The sequence below is a fragment of a genome, unplaced genomic scaffold (genome assembly GCF_019419815.1).
Source record: "Pyrus x bretschneideri cultivar Hongxiangsu unplaced genomic scaffold, Pyrus_bretschneideri_v1 Contig13, whole genome shotgun sequence".
NCBI lineage: Eukaryota > Viridiplantae > Streptophyta > Magnoliopsida > Rosales > Rosaceae > Pyrus > Pyrus x bretschneideri.
In genome coordinates, this window is record NW_025999424.1 from 1,769,851 (window position 1) to 1,790,644 (window position 20,794).

The 20,794-nt window shown below is 38.7% G+C and overlaps 4 protein-coding genes across 5 annotated transcripts; 2 read left to right on the forward strand and 2 right to left on the reverse strand.

The window, feature by feature from the left end:
• Positions 1-1,348: 1,348 nt before the first annotated feature.
• LOC103965850 (phosphoglucan phosphatase LSF1, chloroplastic) lies at positions 1,349-5,330 on the forward strand. Its single transcript, XM_009378942.3, is given in 12 exon segments — positions 1,349-1,795; positions 1,932-2,038; positions 2,500-2,618; positions 2,621-2,682; positions 2,684-2,956; positions 3,043-3,114; positions 3,248-3,369; positions 3,555-3,770; positions 3,955-4,060; positions 4,320-4,432; positions 4,625-4,769; positions 4,965-5,330. Coding segments are annotated over 12 exon segments (1,776 nt in total). The 5' UTR covers positions 1,349-1,474; the 3' UTR covers positions 5,085-5,330.
• A 2,933-nt stretch (positions 5,331-8,263) lies between these two features.
• Positions 8,264-10,985, forward strand: LOC103963951 (carbonic anhydrase 2-like). The gene is made up of 7 exons (XM_009376830.3): positions 8,264-8,501; positions 9,240-9,451; positions 9,576-9,741; positions 9,888-9,941; positions 10,068-10,156; positions 10,462-10,570; positions 10,652-10,985. Exons 1-7 carry the CDS (start codon positions 8,322-8,324, stop codon positions 10,814-10,816), a joined length of 975 nt encoding a protein of 324 aa, XP_009375105.2. The 5' UTR covers positions 8,264-8,321; the 3' UTR covers positions 10,817-10,985.
• Positions 10,986-11,674: 689 nt separating this feature from the next.
• LOC103963952 (protease Do-like 1, chloroplastic) lies at positions 11,675-15,215 on the reverse strand. Its single transcript, XM_009376831.3, has 8 exons — positions 14,684-15,215; positions 14,297-14,419; positions 13,424-13,595; positions 13,027-13,064; positions 12,721-12,919; positions 12,468-12,620; positions 12,223-12,357; positions 11,675-12,079 (listed from the first exon to the last, which is right to left on the reverse strand). The coding sequence occupies exons 1-8, from the start codon at positions 15,133-15,135 to the stop codon at positions 12,002-12,004; spliced, it is 1,350 nt and encodes a 449-aa protein (XP_009375106.2). The 5' UTR covers positions 15,136-15,215; the 3' UTR covers positions 11,675-12,001.
• Positions 15,216-16,506: 1,291 nt separating this feature from the next.
• Positions 16,507-20,449, reverse strand: LOC103963953. 2 transcript variants are annotated; one of them, XM_009376832.2, is made up of 14 exons: positions 20,206-20,449; positions 19,800-19,944; positions 19,643-19,710; positions 19,469-19,522; positions 19,269-19,352; positions 19,093-19,178; positions 18,650-18,730; positions 18,250-18,380; positions 18,001-18,042; positions 17,810-17,886; positions 17,587-17,740; positions 17,425-17,506; positions 17,074-17,146; positions 16,507-16,921 (listed from the first exon to the last, which is right to left on the reverse strand). In XM_009376832.2, the coding sequence occupies exons 1-14, from the start codon at positions 20,292-20,294 to the stop codon at positions 16,753-16,755; spliced, it is 1,335 nt and encodes a 444-aa protein (XP_009375107.1). In that variant the 5' UTR covers positions 20,295-20,449; the 3' UTR covers positions 16,507-16,752. The 2 variants fall into 2 exon arrangements, with proteins under 2 accessions (XP_009375107.1, XP_048434845.1); XM_048578888.1 differs by having other exon boundaries at positions 19,800-19,960; positions 20,206-20,425.
• Between the last annotated feature and the right edge of the window lie 345 nt (positions 20,450-20,794).

The following is a 20,794-nucleotide window of genomic DNA, read 5'->3' on the forward strand; positions in this document are numbered from 1 at the left end:
GATGGACCGCGACCCGTCTTTTTAAAACTTTAACATTTGATTTTTTTTTATTTTTTTATTTTTGCATTAACTAACAAGAGTCACCAATGTGAAAAATATGATGGTCAAACAATATGATAGCCTCCAAATATGCTTTAATATATCAAGACACGGACTCCTTCAGTGTGAATTGCGAGATGGATGGATGGATTGCAACCTGATGACATGAAAAGGAAGACAAAACAAATGTGAGCACGAAATTAGTTAGGAGTGTGGAGCAAGTAAACTTTACTTGGGAAACTTGCGTGGAACACACCTTATTAATTCATATACTGCAATCGATCCGAGAGGTCAGGATCATGCTTCGAGAGAGACTTGGGAATTGTTCAACTTTTACAAAATAATATTTATATGCTCCAAAACCCTTTCTTTCAATGTTGATCGATTCTCATACGAAAGAGATTTTTCAGTGTGTTTGAAACACGGAATGATACTTTTATATGTCAATATACAAGTGGAGAGATACTTTTGAAAATAAAACTTCCCTCCATTTATATATGTGGTGTAAGACTCCGTATTCCAGACATAACGAAAAAATTATTGTCAAATGAGAAATGCTAAGAGTACTCTCTTAAAAATGGATTCTCGATGGATTCTTCGCCACTTCATGTTTTTGATACAATGTTTTATAATGACATGAAAATTGACTCAAAGTTATGAGGTGACAGAGTATTCGTGAAAAATCTCATTTTCTTAATAAAAAGTACTGATAATTTTAATTAGCGCACACCATTTCACACATTGTGTTTAATTAGTGAATAATGAGTAGTGAGTACCACCATTTAGCGATACCATGTCGAATTACAATATTACTTTATAATTTCTCTCTCCAAGGGACTAGGCAAAAAATAGCCAAGGGGAGTTTCCTGGGATCTTAGGGATTCTAGGATTCCATAATCGTGATCGTTCATCGTACATCGTACAATTAATAATTATTTTAAAATTTAAAATTTAAAATTAAATATAAATATTACCTAACGAAAACTGATCGTACGATATATAATGAACGATCACAATCGTCAATTTCCTAGAACCCTCAGAAAAAGAATCCGACCACGATCATTTTCCTTCTTTGCTTTGTTGAAAGGGCTCAGGTAAATCGGGCCCCACCGTTTTGTTAGTGAAAAAGAAACAAATAGAAAATAAAAGTCTCGCGGGTACGCATACCCTGCCCATCCTAAACTTAAACTTTAACCGTTCCAAGGTCAAAGTCATACCTCTCACGGGCGCCGGTTGGTGGGCCATTATCCACGTGGCACTGCTGGTATTTGGATGAGCTGGCACGCACGTGACAGTCAAAAAGCACACTCGAGAGAGTTCACCGGATGGATAGAGTGAGAAGCTTGAAGAAGCACTCGCTCCAGCACAATCTCTGCAACAAAGTCTAACCGTTTGAAACGGAAAAAACTGTCACCGATTCCTCGGGAAGAGGAAGATGGCGACTCTGCAGCTGCCGAGTTGTAGATCTCACGGTCGCTCTTTTCCTCCGACGTTGATCAGCGCCTCTACCTCTTCCTCTTCCTCCGCGTTTTGGGGCGGACAGATGGCTTTCATCAACGGCCGCCGTTCATCGGTGGAGAAGCTCCGGTACAAAGGTGGCGGAGCGGTTAGGGTTCTTGCGATGTCGGGCGGTTCGTCTTCGTCGTCGTTCAAGATGAACTTGAACGAGTACATGGTCACTCTCGACAAACCGCTCGGGATTCGGTTCGCGCTCTCCGTCGACGGCCGAATCTTCGTCCACGCCCTCAAGAAAGGGGTACTTCCGCCATTTCGTCTTCATCACTCTCTCTCTCTCTCTCTCTCTCTCTCTCTCTCTCTCTAGAACAAAAGTTCCGAGCTTTTGATTGATTGATCGATGGATTGGTTTAATTTTATTGAATTTGAAATTGCAGGGGAATGCGGAGAAGTCCAGGATAGTAATGGTGGGCGACACATTGAAAAAGGCCGGCGATTTGTCTGCCGGCAGGCTTGCTGAAGCAAGCGATTTTGGTGATACCCAGTGAGCATGCCATTTTTTTTGTCCTATCTATAGAAACCCCACTTTGCGAGGTTCTGCGGAGGAATGTCGATTGTACGCAGCCTTACGTTTGTTTTTTAAAGAGGCTGTTTTCACGACTCGAATCCGTGACCTTTTCGTCACAATGGAGATTCGAACATGGGTGCATAGTACATTTGCCATCGCCAATGTGACTACGCCCACGTCTGCGCACATAGTATGCCATTAACATTTTTAATTTCAGTTGCACGAAAGATGATGAAAAATGCGTAATTTTGACTTGTTAATGAATGCTGAGACACCGATGTTTTGTTATGGATGAATCTGAAGGGCAGTGGCCAAAGATTTGTTCCTTACTGTGCGCGAGATTCAACGTCTGAATTAGCTATTGAAATTTTCGAAATTCGTTCATGAATGTGTGTTCATATTTGTTTTTTATTTTTTTCAGTCTTTGGTTTCTCCAGGAAGATGCTGAAGGAGAAAACAGGATCTGTTAGCCTGGTTCTTGAGAGACCCCCCTCTCCTTTTCCAATTCAGCAACTTCTTCTTATGAATGCTCTCGATAATCTGTTTAACAGAGGTCGAGTTCCTTCGCAACTTGGAACAAGGCTGTGCTGGCTTCCAGTTTGCAATCAGTCTCCAGGAACTGGCGGGAACTCTGGCTTTGTTATGTTCTCCTCAAAGTTTCTGAAACCGCATGGATGGAATTATTTGAATGGCCAAAATGGTCGCATTCAATCACAAATGCAGAAGAATACTGCCCAACCCCTGAGCCAACTTGCTTGTATTTACGCTGAAGAGGAGTCCGGCGATGGAGAATGGGCTCATGGGAACTTCCCACTGGATGAATATGTTAAGGCATTGGATCGCTCTAAAGGCGAACTCTACTATAACCATGCTCTTGGTATGCGCTACAGTAAGGTGTGATGTTCATCAAATTCTTCAACTATGAACTTGCATTGAAAACTAGGGATAAAGGCTCATCTGTTATGTTGTTCATGTGTCAGATTACTGAACACATAAACGTTGGATCATGCATACAAACCGAAGATGATGTGGCGGCATTGGAAAATGTGGCGGTGAGTGCTATATTTGTAAAAATGTAAAACAACATTTTTGTGTTGTCATTGAAATATGCAGTCTACTCGTATACACATTGTATCAACTTCTTTTCTGTGTCTCTCTTTAACTGCTATGAAATTCTTCGTACAGGGAGTCACTGCTATACTGAATTTCCAAAGTGGAACTGAGACAGAAAATTGGGGAATAAATTCCAATGCAATAAATGAGTCATGCCAAAAGTTCGGTATTCTGATGATTAACTATCCAATAAGGTAAACAAAAAATCTGTGCACTATTCTATTTATCGATTGACAAAATTTATCCTTCCTTTGAAGTCACTTCAAATCATGGAGGTCGGGCATTAAATTTCAGAAATGGAAATGAGTTTCTGAAGTGTCAATTGCTTACAGCTCACTACCTGAGGCCTTGTAAAACTTCTGAACCTTTTCTTTTGCAGGGAGGGAGATTCTTGTGATTTGAGGAAGAAACTACCATTCTGTGTTGGGTTATTATTACGCTTATTAAAGAAGAATCATCGTGTTTTTGTTACTTGTACAACTGGTTTTGATCGGTCTCCTACTTGCGTAATAGCATACCTGCACTGGATGACAGATACTTCCCTTCATGCAGCTTATAATTTTGTCACCGGGTTGCATTTATGCAGGCCTGACAGGTTAGCCGTCTTAACCATCCTCATTTCCTTTGAGTTTTACACATTATGAAAAGAAACATCTTGGCATGACAAAAATTATTTGTTGCGAGGAAGATCGCAATTCCTTGCTGTGAGTCTGTGAGTTGTTAAAGAAAAAGGAGTACTTTGTCACTAATTGAAAGATAACCTTGCAATTTCAATGCAGACCGGCAATTGCTTGGGCGACATGGGATCTTATAGCCATGGTGGAAAACGGGAAACATGAAGGGCCTCCAACACATGCTGTGACATTTGTATGGAATGGGCAAGAGGTAGTTGAAAACTTTAGTTTCAACTCCAACTTACAACGTCTACTTTAGCAGTGATGTTGGTCATTGGATAAATCTGAAGGGACTATGAAGAAAGGCATCGAAACTTCTTTCTTGATGCCTTGCTTGGCGTAGGACTGTATCTGTAAATAGTTTTAAGCTCGTAGTTTTTAAAAGCATTATACTGTTCTATAGTCGAGCAGTAATAGAATTTATTTTGCTTCTGTTTGTTCTTCCTGATTCACCCTGTCTCTGTTTACAGGGGGAGGACGTAACCTTAGTTGGAGATTTCACTGCGAACTGGAAAGAACCAATTCGGGCAAATTACAAAGGGGGATCACGATGGGAAGCAGAAGTCAGACTTTCACGAGGAAAGTAAGTAAAAATCATTGTGTTATGTTGATTTTTACGACTAGAATAAAAATATGAGATCTAATGCCTTCTATTAACTTGTAGTGTTGAATTTTCCATCAAGTTTTCTTAGACTAGCTAATCTTGAAAATGTCGCACGATGAGTTTATCTAATTTTCATTTTAAGCGATGACACGATGATGTTCTGCCCTGCAGGTATTACTACAAGTTCATTGTTAATGGGAATTGGCGGCATTCAACATCCTCCCCATCTGAAAGGGATGGAAGTGGAAATGTCAACAATATAATCATCATCGGCGATACTGCCAGCGTGAGACCTTCTGTTCAACAACCGCAAAAGGTCAGTGCACTAATATGCATTTCTTTTTCGTCGAGTGTCTTCTCCTCTTATGAATTTGAGCAAGTCGATTAGATCATTTAACTTGTTTTCTCTTCCAGTAAGCGAAAAATTGGACTTGTCCAAGTCCAACGAGTATGCTTTTCCGCCTAAATGATGCTGATGGATGATGGCTGTTTTGACACTATGCTGTTTTAGGATGTGAATATCGTGAAGGTGATTGAGAGGCCATTGACAGAAAACGAGCGCTTCATGCTGGCGAAAGCTGCTCGTTGCGTTTCATTCTCAATATGCCCGATTAGACTAGCTCCAAAGTAGGTTGGCAAGTACAACGTACCTCGATTCAACAATTTTCGAGGCTAGAACATACAAATCGTGCAAATTAATGTCTTCTGAGTCCCTAAAATAAAGACATTTTCATAAATGTACCATGATGCAATTCCTGAGGTTGTTCTGTTTTTGGCGCCTTTTATGGGCCTATATGTCTCTACCCATGGAAAGCTTATGTACGCACAAACCCACTTGATGGATGAAATAAAAGCCGCAATTGTTAGAAACGTCAAATGATTGGTATTCCAAATTAATCACCTACTGTTAAGTAGATAAGTTAAAATACATGACGACATACAGTTTTAGAAAGTTAATCAGAATATGTGTAATTAGGAAAACGACGCGTGTGTGGGTAAATGGTCGGAATACATATGATTTCATTGCTTGATTGTGCGATACAAGGAGATTACATACAAGGAAAATATAATCCCAAAGATATGATTACATAGAATAAGTAAGTTCAAATATTTTGCACACAAAACTCTCTGCTATTTATCTACTTGAGTGACATGTTTTTGGACCCGATTTTTCAGGATTTCGTCTACCAATCACCACATTGGCTGGGAAGTGGGGGCCAGCATAAGCATATGACATCTAATCTAATGTATGCCGGAAATATGACAAAAGGATGTCGACACATTGTTAATTAGAAAATGTCGACATGTATCATAACACAATCGGTTTAAGTCACTGAAGGAGCTTTTATAAGAGCTTGCATCAACTTATCAGACACTCCCACCCTTCTCTCCCAACTCTAGAGAAGAGCTAACATGTAACTAAGATACCAAGGTAATGACATTTCAAACCAATCACGTTATCATGTTGAAAAGTTGAAACATAATAGTGTGTGATGGACTTGAAATGCCATCACCATCGCGTCTCATGTTTCATGTAAGTTACTCTCATCTCGCTCTTTGGTGTTGCCTCAACTGCGCAGGGCTGCATTGTCCCAATTTCACTTCAACAATCATGGGGCATGAGCATGATGAAGGTGTGATCTTTTACTTTTTCATTTAATTTCTCGCGTGTAAGTAGAAGAAACCAGGATTAATGTTATATATCAAACAACTATTTTTCTTCGAATTTCACATTTCAAAGCCCGTAGATCGAGCAATTTGGACTCTTCAGCTTAAACTATGTGTTCTCATTAGCTCATTCCACTAGTCCATTTCACACACAATCTCTCTCTCCAACGCTTATATCTCTCTATTGAACGGTCCATATTGCTCAATCCATGGGCTCAAGAGTGTGAGATTTGGAGAGAATCTCAATCCATGCAAAGGAGCCACCAAAGGATGTGGAATTGCCTATTATGGGTTAAATTGGTGATATTTATTTGTCATGTCACCAGGTGTATATATGTAAATATCTGCGTTTCTAGTTACGTGATTACCATGACACATAAGATTTTCTCCACAAATTTGCAATGAGTGTATTATAGATTGAATACCTTGAAGTCCATAGGTAGACTATATAACATACCATAGATAGAAAGGTGAGAAATCAGATTGCATCTTATATGTGGTCGTAGTGGGTATTAGAATGCACAGGAGCCATATGTTTTAAGGATAGGAGTAGGACCTTATCTATGTAATCCATCACCGATCATGTTGTCCACCATTATATCCATTTCAACCAAAGATATTAGAGATGCCCAGCACCAGAAGCTAGCTAGCATGTCTTCTTCAATCCTTTCAATTTTATTTTTATTCTTTTGGTTTTCACACTTTGGCTTTGTGGTATATATCCTCAGTTAGATTACAACTTTATCTACACTGTCATCCTAAACCCTGAACCATAAACCCCGAAAAGCTGAAACTATACGGGGAGTATTATATATACATGGCTTTCGACAATGTGTATATATGCCACAATTCTTTCTAGAATACAACAATCTATGACATACGTTACATACATAATGGTAAAAACTTTCTAAACTTTTAAAGAGAAAGATGAACCTATCACATCTAATATAGTTTTAAAAACTAATTCAAGATAGGGAGATGTGGTTCCCCGTTATAAACATATTTGATATATTTCATGTGACTCAGTTAGAATTTAGAAGCCAATAATTAATCTTCAAATGTAATTCGGGAGACCCTACAATTGGGATGGTGGGTTTCTTTAAATTGTACGTCTTTTCCTTGCTCATAAGTCACCAAAGTATGTAGCTATAGGAAGGAGATTAACTACCATGGGGTAATTCAATAATTGAGGCAAATTTCATGGTGTATTTCACATGGCTGGTCTTAGCTAAGTCCGATTCCTGGCGTTGGTGAATCAAACAATGGTGGCAAAGGAGGCTAAACTACCTCTATGAGTCTTCCTGGCCCCCGATAGGGTAGGCTGTCGTGACTTCGCCACTATCTAGTCCCTTTTTTTTTTAAGGAGATTATGAAATAAATTTATAATGTATGTAGCTCACAATTGCATTAGTATACAAGAACGGGATGCATCTAACTCATCTTAACTGAATTATACATACAATATTACGATCGACTACTACATGCAATTGGGTTATCATACTAACTTGATCATCACTCACACTCAAAACAATCGAGACACGACCAAGTGGGGCACTAGGGATTAAAATGTATCATGTGCCCTCAGACCCCCGCCACTATATATACTCCTACTCATGACAACACGAATGGCGTGGTGGCAGGTGGCAATCAAGTAAGTTTACTAGTGTATTCAAAATACTATCACGTGTTACTATTTTACTTGTTCCGCTCGAATTTTAACATGTGGATTGAAAAAGTCCAATCAACGAGAGGTGAGACATATCAACTCTGCCTTTCATTCATATTATATAATACGCTAAATAATAGCACTATATGACGATGCTTCGAGGGATACACACAAAAATTTCGTGGCAAACAGGCAATGCAAAATGTAGCTATTTAGGAAGATGATGAAGGTAAAAAAATAAATTTAGCAGTACTTTTGTGAGTGATAAGGGTAGATAGATGATAGAGATGCATGGTGGCCATGCACTTAATGTAAGCGGTCAGTAGTAGTGAAGGGAGATAGAGAGATTTGGTTCATCTCCAACGTCCAAACCTCATCCATGAAGATTAGAAGCTCTCGTTGACTTAGATTTCCCTATCACATTTTTCAAAAGAGGCACTAGGGGGTGTGGTGTGGGGGTGGATATATCATATTCATATAGTTGTGGGATGGTGAGGTGTATAAAGCAAGGCAGTTCCAGAGTTGTTGCCCATCATGTCTTCAGCTTCGTTAGTTAAGAGCTTTAACCTCACCTCCTCCACTCTCTTTCCCGCTACCAGCAGGAAACCTAGTTGTATTTCTGCCAGGATCAGCACTTCTTCTTCTCCTTGTAGATCTCCTCCCCCTAACCTCATCCAAAACAAGCCTGTTACCTCCGTTCCTGCTATCACTCGGGTACTCTTATCTCTCTCTCTCTCTCTCTCTCTCTCTCTCTCTCTCTCGATCCTTCAACTCATCATGTGTACATTACTTTCAAGTAGTGTATATGACAATGTGACTGGCGACTACCTATGCTCTTCTACATCGAAAATCTGACAACAGTCGCTGATATAATCCGTTGCAAGAATGGAATGGGTAAAAGGTCTACTAGCAACCTGCAAGTAATATCCAACGATACAACCACTAATGTGCCTTTTACCTATCCCATTCTGCGCCACTGAATGCTCGTAATTATTGTCAGTTTTTCTTGTAGTGGCAGCCGCTTTATGTGAGAATAATATGTATTGCCATTGTTTGGAACTTTATTTATCTCTTCAACAGTATTTATGTCTGATAGCTCTTTGGTTCACGTGGTAAAACTTCTAAAGTATAGAACGATAATTAATTGGTAGATGGAACTCTACTGGTGTACAATACCAGCCTCGAACACGTTTGATTATACATATACACATCATCATCTATCATTAATCAGTGTTCTTATCACTCAACTAATCCTCTTCTTATCGGGATGACGTGGACGCTTTTCATTGATTCAACATCCTTAAAAAATGACATGTGTATGGTTTGAACCAAAATGAATGAAAAGGAAAATTACACATGTATGGTACTAATTTTCCCTAATAAATATTTAGGTGAGATAAAAGGGTATAAATTAATGTTAAGATATTATTTGCGTGTGTGAAAAATAAGTAGAAGGAAGAAATGGCAAAGGAGTACGAAGAGGCCATTGCATCTCTCCAGAAACTTCTCAGTGAGAAGGAGGAGCTGAGGGCTGAAGCGGCTGCGAAAGTGGAGCAGGTTACAGCCCAGCTGGCGACGGCCGAGGCCAACGGCGCCACCAAGCCTTATGATGCCGCCGAGAGGCTCAAGAGTGGCTACATTCACTTCAAGAAAGAGAAATACGAGTATGCTCTCTTTTCTTGTTAAATATTAAATAGAGGATTAAACGAGATTCGCTTTCAACTGACTTCATATATATGAAGTTGCATGCAGACAAATTAATAACCATTTTCTTCCTTAATTTAACAGCAAGAATCCGGCTCTTTACGGTGAACTTGCCAAAGGACAATGGCCCAAGTTTATGCTGTTTGCATGCTCGGATTCTCGAGTCTGTCCATCACATGTTCTGGATATGCAGCCAGGAGAGGCTTTTGTTGTCCGCACAGTTGCTAACTTGGTCCCACCCTATGATAAGGTTTACACATGTCCTCGTCCTTTTCTCTCTTTTGTCACAAGAAAATGTGGCTTCCCCTTTGTGTGTCCCTATACATACATACATACATACATACATACATACATATATATATATATGTTTTAATTTAGTTTTGTCTGTGTTAATAGACTAAATACGCTGGAACTGGGGCGGCCGTTGAGTATGCTGTCTTGCATCTCAAGGTAATTAATTAATCCATGCATTTTGGTTTAATTTCTTGGTTTTGTAATAATTAATCATATTTAGCTAAATGCTGTTTTCATTACTAATATTAATTAATCTTTTGTATGTAATATATGTATGTATAGGTTTCATACATAGTGGTGATTGGGCACAGCGCCTGTGGAGGAATCAAGGCACTCTTGTCTATTCCGGAAGATGGATCTACCCTTGGCACGTAAGCAAACAAGCCATTCTTTATCAGCTTAGGGTTGTTTGGAATTGTTCTTAACTTGTTAGAAGTGCTTAATTTCTGAAGAACCACATGTTAGTTGCTCCAGAAAGCGCTTTTACAAGCCAGAAACACCTTTAACATTTGCTGTCAAACGTACTCATAGCTGTTTTTGGTTGTTAGAAAGTTTACTTTCTAGCTCTGTCAGAAGCAACCCCAAACAAAAACACTTAATTATTTTCTTAATTATCAAATGATGGGAAATTAACATATAAACATGTGCATGCTGGATCGATGCATGGATGATGCAGTGACTTCATAGAAGACTGGATTGGTATCGCATCGCCGGCAGGGAAGAAGGTGAAGGCAGATCATGGTGCCGATGCTCCTTTCGCTGATCTATGCGGCCACTGTGAAAAGGTAAGTACGGATATAAGAATCCATGTACTTAATTACTAGTTAGCGCTGTATTAATTTACTAACTGACTGAAACGAGTGCAGGAGGCGGTGAATGTATCGATCGGAAACCTGCTGAGCTATCCGTTTGTGAGAGAGGGTTTGCTGAAGAAAACCCTAGCAATCAAGGGAGGATACTATGACTTTGTCAACGGACGTTTTGAGCTCTGGGATGTTGATTTCAGCCTCAACCCCACCTTCTCCGTATGATCGTAATCACATTCCCATGCAACTCAATTGCTTCCTGTTTGTAATTTCCTTCTTAATTTCATCTGCAGCGTCGTCTGCAAATGTAATCGTATAATTTCCTTGAGATTGTAATTACATCGTTTGCGAAAAAATAATAAACGGAGATCCACGTTGGCTCCTTCGTTCATCATTTCACATGCAAAATTTATTTAATTTTCCGGTTTGAATTTCGTTTACGTTGAGAAGACTGCAATTTTGTTGTTTGTTTTAGCCACGGTGACTACCGTAGTGCACAGGAAGCTGTAGGGCATATGGGAGGAGACATTTTTTAAGGTGCCGAAAATACGGTTGGGTACGCAATATTATAATACAATTGGTGTACTGAATTGTGTCTCCGGCATACTGAAAAATCTGAGAGAGACAAGTGATGAATCATATTAATTAATTACACATATGACGATAACTCGGACCGGGTTTAATTATATTTAGAAGTTTATAACATTCCAGGTGTATTCAATTAGAATTAGAATTTAAAGAATTTGGAAAAGTTGAGAAATTAGAGGGAATTGGAGAGACTTTGTAGTGTATTTTAAGCATCCACAAATCTCACATCTTCCTATGAGATTTTGAGGGAATTGAATCAAAATTTTACATAAAATCTCTACAAATTAGTTAAACTCTATAAAAATTCATGAATTTATAAATTCATTAAAATCTCTCAAATCCCCAATTAAATACACCTCCCTTAGTGAGCAATCTGTAAAATTAAAAAATAGGCTGAAACCAAAAAATGCAATAGTGATAAAAAGAAGAAATCGAAATATTGGAATTACCCATGGGCTCTTTTGCAGTTGAGGACATATTTGGGCCGTATCCAACTATTAAATAAGCCTGACCCATTTTATTTCCATGCTTTCAGTACAAAACCTGGAATTTGATGCTTTTAGTGCAACCCGTATCCGACAATAAATAAACCCGACCCATACACACATACAAGCATAGCTGTAGCGTTCAGTTCTGCATCATAAACATGGAAGATTCAACTGCCATACATCAAAGGATCAATTGTTAACTGAAAGAGTTTATGTACAAGACCCTTCCATAAGACTATCAATACACAAACAATGGCAATATGTCCTGTTTTTTCGGTTTACTGAGAATTCATCAGATCAAAGGCGATCCGTCCCCATACTAACTGGTCATGTCTCATGTCTCGTCGGCTTTTGGTTCAAGTATAACAGGGATTTTCTCCTTATGATCACCACGCAACACCTCCACAATCACCTGAGTCCAAAAGATTACATTGTAATGTTGAAATGCGAAAAAAGGCCGAAGGGAGAAAAGTGCGTTTGTGCTAGAATGGTTCCAGATTTTTACAGGCTAGTTGGAAATTAAAAGGGACAGTGTGATATGATAAACGAACATACCTTATCGCCCACTTTACACTGATCGAGAATTCTATACAAGTCGCTGCCATTGCTGATCTTTTTTCCGTTCACAGATGTTATAATGTCACCCAATATGAGTCTACCATATGCGTCACGCTTGGTTGGTAGCAGTCCCTGCAAAATTGAGGTTCATCAGCTCCCTTTTAGTCATTTTAACTAACAAAAACAAAATTATTTCTGTCGTACATGAAACTTCGAATACAAAACAGGAAAGGAGAGAATACCGCTTTGCCAGCTGGACCGTTAGCTGGTGCATCTAAGACGAGCACTCCACTAACCCCCAACTGTTCAACAGACTGATCAGGTGCAAACTTAATCCCTAAAATAGGTCTAGTGACCTTCCCAAATTTGACCAATTGGTCAACAATACCACTTACCTGAACAGGTAAAAAGTTAAAATGTAAGTCAGAAGTTTTATCTCAAAGCATGTTAATGAAGGAATGTCAAAAGAAGGAACTTCACATGATATCTACTCACCGTGTCAACTGGAATTGAAAATCCAACACCGGATGATGCACCAGATGGAGAATATATAGCTGTGTTTATCCCGATAAGCCTTCCTGTACTATCTAGAAGTGGCCCCCCACTGTTACCAGGATTAATGGCAGCATCTGTCTGTATAACGTCTTGAATTGGACGGCCAGTAGCAGCAGAACTAATTTCTCTACGAAGCCCACTATTACAGAAAGAATGCATCAGCAAGAGTGTAGAATGAGAAGGAACCGAAAACAGACCACTGCTGCCAATCCAAACATGTCAAGATAGAGTTCATGGAATTTGTACCTGATAACGCCAGTGGTAAGAGTATGGTCAAGCCCAAACTGCAGAGTTATATAAAAAGGAAATCAAATTGTCAGTTAGTTCAACCATTTGCTTAAAGCCATAGCGAAACCCTTCACAGAATATAGTGAGTGAAGGATCATGCAATTATAAGCCCTGTTACAAGGAGGAGATGTTCCTTCATAACCAAAACCCAAAGATCATTAAATGTTCTTAAGCTTATTCAGCCTCTGTTTGATAGTAAGCACAATCATGTTGGTAGAAAAGATGTGTAAAATACTGCACTTAACTTATTATCTACCAATAGTTGAACTAAATGAGTATCAAGTATCTTAGTTGTATTTGAAAGAAAAAGATAAGCATAGTGCAGAAGACAGGATGAAAGTAAAGTAATACTTACAGGATTACCGATAGCAAACACTTTCTGACCGACAAGCAAGTCTGCAGATTGACCAATCGGTATGGGCCTTAGTTTCTCTTTGGGGGCATCAACACGTAGAACAGCAACATCCTTGTCTTGGTCAAATCCAACAACTTTTGCATCATAAGTAGACTGATCAGCAAGTGTGACCCTGTAAAAAAAGTAACAGTGGTATAGAATACAATCACAAACCATGAGAAGTGCCACTGTCAAAGAATCGAAAATGAATCTAACCAAAATACATTTTGAAACGACCAAATGAATAATTAGCTGAATTTGTTACCAAAGGGTGTCCCATGCACGACCAGAGAAAAAGCAAGTATAATGAAGAATGGCCTTTAAGAAGAGTGAGGTGATGAAGGCGCTAAATATGGAGAAACAAATCTAGTAAACAGACATACAGTGGACTCAATCCCATTGGTGGCAGAAGCGTTTCCAACATATACGAAGGATTCAGAACCCAATGAACTAAAAAGAGTCTCAAAGCTTCAAATGCAAATGCAATCCATTTACATCTTATAATCCTGGACTCTCCAAACTCCATAAGTCTAATGACATAATGCTTATGTTATGGGCAATCATGGATGCAACCCATATCGGTAAATAAGCTGCAAACTTCAGCAAAATTACAACGAGCTTATCATTACCGAAGTAGGTTAAAATGAATAGAGAACTCATAAATATTTAACGCGCTTTGGTTAGCAATACATTTGATGCTTAGGCAAAGCAGAACCATATTAAAGAATCACACTTTTCTCATACCACAACCAAGTTACAATGTCCAAACCAAACTTCAATGCAACAAAAAAAATTGATGCATTTCAACAAAGAACGACTCAAAAACCAACTAACCTGAGATCGGAAGCACCACGAATCACGTGGTAATTGGTGACAATGTGGCCGTCTGTATCCCACACGAAGCCTGACCCAGACCCCTGCGGTACCTCAAACACGTCCAGAGTAAACGCATCCTGCCTAAAACCCACAAACACCAATCACTCCAAAATCACAATCCAACCACAACCCAAAAATCACAAACAAAACAGATATCGAAAATGCAGACATGGCGGCTACAGCGAATGTGCTCTCCATGCACACGAGTTCGAATCCCGCTCTTGGCAGTTTAGATTGATTTAAAGTAGGATATAGCTTGTACATAAAAATTAATAGAAGTTGAAAATACTTCAAAAAGGGCCCAATTTCTCAGCAAAATCCAAAATGTTCAAACTTCAACTATACCTGGCTGCAAGATTGGTGATGTAAACAACAGAGGGAGTGTTCTCCTGAAAGAGCTGAACCGTGGCGAGCTCATCGGACTGCAGCTTCCTCGGCGGAGTGACTACGAAAGCCGATGCCGGATCCACATCGGCGATGAACAGGGAAAGCGACAGAGCCGCGGAAGCGCAAACAATGAGGAGAGATTCGAAGACCGAGGAGAACGGGTTCTTGGTGGCAAGCAGAAGCTTGTGGAGGCACGGCGGGCAGGAGAACTTGTGCGGCGGGATCAAAGACCGCTTCTGGGTTTTGTGGTGGAGGAGGGAGAGGATGGGGGAGGGGGAGGCTGAGGCGGCAGGTTTGTGGCGGGAGAAGGATTTGGAGAGCGGGAAAGGAAGGAACTTTCTGCATGGGGAGCGAGAAAGTGGAGAAAAAGAGTGGAAGTTTGTGGAAATCAGCGAAGAAGAGGCAGCCATCTGGTTTTTTTTTTTTTTTTTTTTTTGGAAAGCTGCCTGAAGGGATTGTCCGATTCGATTCCGGTGATATTTATATCCAAGCAAAAATTATATAACGAACATTGTGGATTAATGTAGATTGTCCTGTAGCGATAGAGCTTGTTGGGGCTTGGGACCCTCTCAATGCAAGTCAGAGCGTCCGTTTACGGGATGATTTATATGAAACGAATTTAGCATGATTGTAATAATACACTATTATTTGTAAATTTTATTTTATGTATTTAACGGTAAATTTACTTTATGCAAATTAGTTTTTTGTTTAGGTGTTTTTAGAGAGTTAAAATTTTTTCTGATAATAAAAAATACTTTTAATTACCGTTCTTAAATATTTTAGGACTAGTTGGGAAGTGCTTCTAAAATGAATGAAAACGTTTTTGGTGAAATTGTTTTTGGATTCCGAAAGCAGTTGAAGTGATTTTCCAGGATTTACTTGTATTTTTACTAAGAATTGATTCCAAAAACACTTTCATAAAAAAAAATGCTTTCAACTATTTAAAAATATTTTCAAACGAATTCTTAAATTTTAGAAGTGTTTTATGGAAACACTGGTAAAAAGCACTTGGACTATTTGTAAATTCTTATTTGTAAACAAAACACTTCTAATAAAAATGTACTTTGTTTATATACAACAATATTAAAAAAATATAAAAGTTAAATTAGGGAATACAATAAGTCATTTAGGTCTCAAACTCGTAATCAATAGATTAACTTGTTTACAAATGTAAACACTGGATAAGAAAACCCGTCATTTAAGTATCGAACTCGTAATCAATAAAATCATTGTGTTTATAAACTTAAACATTGGAGCTTGGGTGATAAAAAAATATCCTCATCGACAGGTGCAGAGAGGCAATTTTATGTTGTATTATATTATTTAAACGTTAAAACTGCCGGCCAAGATGAAACCACAATCCTATGCACAAAGACTTTGTATTGAGTTTGTTTCCAAAAGACAAAAATTACAACCTGATTTGTCAATTCAGTAACAATCATCTTGTCCTCGACCATTTCTCCACATTAAGATATTCCAAGGTTCAAATCATTTTCCTAACAAACCTTCTTCAAGCCTCACATCCTTTTCTTAACAAACTACCAGGAAGTTTAAAATCCGATACAATCCAAATCGATCGCCCTAATTACTGCGAATTTCAATGACTTCATCGGATTAGATTGAATCTCAAATTCAAAATCCAATATGATAACATATCATAGAGATCTGACGTGAAAACAGAGTGTCGGCTGTCATTACGCTCTCCCCTATCCTTTATCTGGGCTTGGACGGGCAGCGTAAGATAAACTTAAACATATAATTGGTGTAAACACGAAACGCAGTTATGGAACTAAAAACAATTGATTAGATTAGTCTCCTAGGAGTCCTCAAAAAAAGGCAGCATGCATATTCACAAGACGCATGAATCCAACCTCCTATTTTATATAACCCCCCAAAGACAACAAAACGTAAAGCCGCCTAGTCTACGAAAAAGGCAGACGAGCTTCAACTTGAAACTCGACGCTTTTGAATGCTCATCTGAGCATTGATCAGTTTTTGAAAGGGAAAAAGGTCAGAAAGATGAGGAGTTACAAGATTTTCCCCAGGGGTCTTAGTTCCTTTGGAATGCCGTCGAAATTTCCAGCATTTATATCTGACTGTAGCATCGGTCTTTTTCCAACTTTCCAAACAATGCCTTCGGCCAGGTGCTCCTTATTCGGTGTCAACATGACGAAATTTGGATCAGCTCTTTGATAACTGCAAAACGGTTAAAACGATGCATTCTGCATGAGACGAGTTCATATATCTTCAGGAAGAAATGATCATTGACCATGTATACATGCATTAGAATATGAGAGCACATCTAACTATGGAAAAGAAAAAGAAAAGGCAGAAACAAATGAATGAACCTGGCTTGTCTAAGATTCTCCACACGAAGGCCAAAACCGTAACCTGTCTCCCCCACAACGTGATTTCTCGTAGCTGCAGAACTCACGTATCAGTTTGTTGTACTCATCCAATATTTCGACACACAAATTTAAATGCAAAGCAAGATTTAACAAAATCAAAGCAATACTACGTCATTCAGGTCGAAATCCAAGACAACAGAAAGAAATACAGGTTTAATGGTCCTTCATATTTCAAAGGGATCTAGTTACACATGTAGCATGTGTTTTGTTGAGCCATTTAGTTAAGTTTATAATTAGGTCATAACATTTAAAGTCTGATGCGTCTCATGAAAATCTACCAATTCGAGATACCTGAAACGCTGAATGTGAAAGAAGGTTTCCACCAGGACTTAAATGCCAATGCTATCGACGAGCTGAGAGGGCCCACCTTTCCCTGCATGGATAAAGAATAAGTGTTTCATGAACTTGATATGATCCAATATTGCAAGTACAAGGTTGCATCAAATACGCTACCTTAAGCATGAAGTTCTTATTGGCTTGCCAAGATGCAGCTACTTGAAAGGTGGAATCTGGGACATTAGGTCCATTGGTTGATTTAGGTACATTGCTTGATTCTGGTACATCGTTTGATTCTGGTACATCACTTGATGATTTGATATCATCAACCCTAAAATAGCATCACAATATAATCAATTATCACCAAATTTGTTGCATATTACAAACATTTATTATTTACCTTGTCTGCAATTCAAAGCCAAAATCGATATAATTCGTAATTCCAACTACTTCATTTTCTTCAAGGGGGTTTTTCACCTGTTCAGTGAAAGCAGTTCAAAGCTAATTAGTACAGTATATGTTAATTCAAATATAAAAACTAATTTAAAGGATATGTTCTGTAGCAAATAACAAACCGGGGATGGACAATACCCGTCTTTGGACCACCACGTGTTGATAAAATGAGGCGATGAACTGCAGTACAAAAATTAGTGTTTGAGATCCACAACGAGTTGTATAACATGCTCTCAAGTATCCAGCATTGGAAAAAACCATGCATAGATAAACTAATTTACTTCAAGTTTTGGAGGTGCTAGAAAAACTATTGAATGTCGGATAAAACACTCAAGACATGGAATCGATTAAACTTCACAAAAGTTACTAAAACAAAACGAAACAAACCTGAGAACTTCTTGATAGCTCGAGACCAAAATTGAATGATGGACTCAAAGGGCTGCTTGATCCCACTCCGTAACCGATTGCAGCACTCCAATTCTTTAAATTTTTGTAGTTGTAAGTATCTTTACTCCCATCTAGAAAGAATTAACCAATGAGATAATCATTTGAAATAAAATTGTACTAAGATACTAATCCAAATTTATCAACAACAGCTCATACCAATGTACACAAGAACTACAAACTAGAAAGTAATAGGGAAATTGGTTCTTTTAAGTATCTTGTACTATAGATATGGTGACATTCTTGAGTGAAATTTTTCTACTTCATGGAGAAAACGTATACCCAATTCTGAAAACCCACATTCAGTCCGGTAATGTTAAGGTAAGGCATCTAAGTGACTTACATTCCGGCTCATACTGCACCCCAGCTGTTAGTCTTCCCATCTTGCTCACCAACCATGCCCTTCTTGGACAATCATCTTTCACTGCATAAATGGATAACTACATTAGATAATGTTTTCAATGCGCCTTGTAAGTTCAGGTAGAAATGATGACACCAAAGTTCTCTTCCCTTCTAATATTCAGATCATGCAAAAGTGCAATCTTACATTATAAAAATAGCCATTCCCAAAAATTTACAGATGAGCCAAACATGAGTTTATCCAGCAACATTTCAAATTCTTCCCAGTTTATATTGGAGGAGTTGATAACTTACGAGATAAGTTTACTAGCTGCGCCATGATACAGATAAAAGTACATTGAATGTTCAGAACCAAAATATAGGTATCAGTTATGTATGTGTGTCATAAGCAAGAATACTCCAAGAACTGATATTGAGGTTACATACAGGAGAAGGGCATGGCAGTAGCGCCAATTGACAAGTTTGACGAGCCATATCTCAATCCCATAACACCAAAGTCTTCAGAAGTTATTCTACAAGAGTAACGAGCTCTGTCAACATTATACATTTCATGTGTATGTGCACCCAACTATTTCTACTAGGAGGTTTTCCATACTGCGCACCTTTTTTTCAGCAACATTGGGAAAATTCCAAACGCTCCCAATCCATATCTAGGGTAGTAACCACAGGCCCTCATCTGCAAAACCCTGAAGTGACGCAAAATATGGGAATATGCAAATATATAGTCCTGTTTTTGAACAAGAAAAACTGAAAAAAATCAAAAGTAAAAAACAACTCTTTTAATTCAGAGAAATGTCCTTACGGATCAGCATTTGACACGAAGAGGTCCATGAATGTGTGAGGATCATCAACATCACTGCCAAATCAAACAAATATGAAGATACTGTTTTCGATACCACATTTACGTCCAAGATATTGCCCATAAAATGCAATTCATGTACAAATACAATGGGAATCTGAATCTACTTCCAAGTACCTTTGCCAGCGGAAAAATGCATTTCCAATTATATTCTCCTCGGGTTTGTGATCGAGCGGTCCTGCAACCTAAACACATTAAGGAAACAAAAATAGCGAAAATATTTCCCTTGGCATCAAACCATCAACTTTCTAAAAATCATCATCATGAAGGATACAGTTGCAATCAAATCGACGTGAGGGTCGTCGATGGGCTTCAACATGATCATTGTGCTGAAATGACGAGCTTGTTCAAAGTAATCGTCAAACAGACATTTCAAAGCAAGCTTCCCAAACAACAAGTCATACGACGACTCCAACATCCTGCATCAAAATTATTCTAAAAATTCAAACAAAAAAAATTAAAAAAAAATCACTAAAAAAATCAAATAAACACATTCAACGACGATTTAATTGCTGCAGATAATCAAACGCCGGCCAATTTTAGCAAGGAGAGTGGCACTCCGCTCACAGTAAGCAGTGACGACCTCAAACTTTCAAGAATTCACAAAAACAAAAACAAAAAATCGAATGAAAAATAAAGAGACGTGAAGAGGATCGTAGGGGGCGGAGTTAGGGAAAAACCTGGTGCGGGCGGCGAGAGGAGGGTAGTCGAATAGCGGCGGAACGAGCACCATCGGCGGCGGTGGCTCCTTGTCCAGAAAGTTTCCCATCTCTGCCTCCTCCGGTTGCTGGCGACGACACAATGCTAGGGTTTCTGAGTACGGAATTGAAATTATGGATAAAGAAGAAGACGAAGAAATTGAAGAGATTGTTGTTTGCTTGTGATTTTGGTTTAATTTGTGAGAAGCGAAAGTTAAGGAACCGCCTGAAAAAAAAATAATAAGAAATTATAAATAAAAGTTATAAAACCGCGCCCGCTTATGTCTGCGCTCCGGACTGCTGAGGCCTAGGCCCAATTGTCTATGACCGTTTCAACGCTCCGGATTACGTGGCAGGTCCAGGTGGCACCGTGGAGGCTCAAGTGGGCCTGTTACATGAAAGCCCAATGCTCAGTTTCGCTCCATTTGTTGGGGGTCTAATGAAGGCCTTAAGGCCCAAACTAAATAAAACAAAACAAAACTCATTTTGGAAAGTGAGTTTTGAATATCTTTTTAACTTCTTACGTAACTCTGTTTAATCATGGTTATTGATTTCGTTTGATTTATTGAAT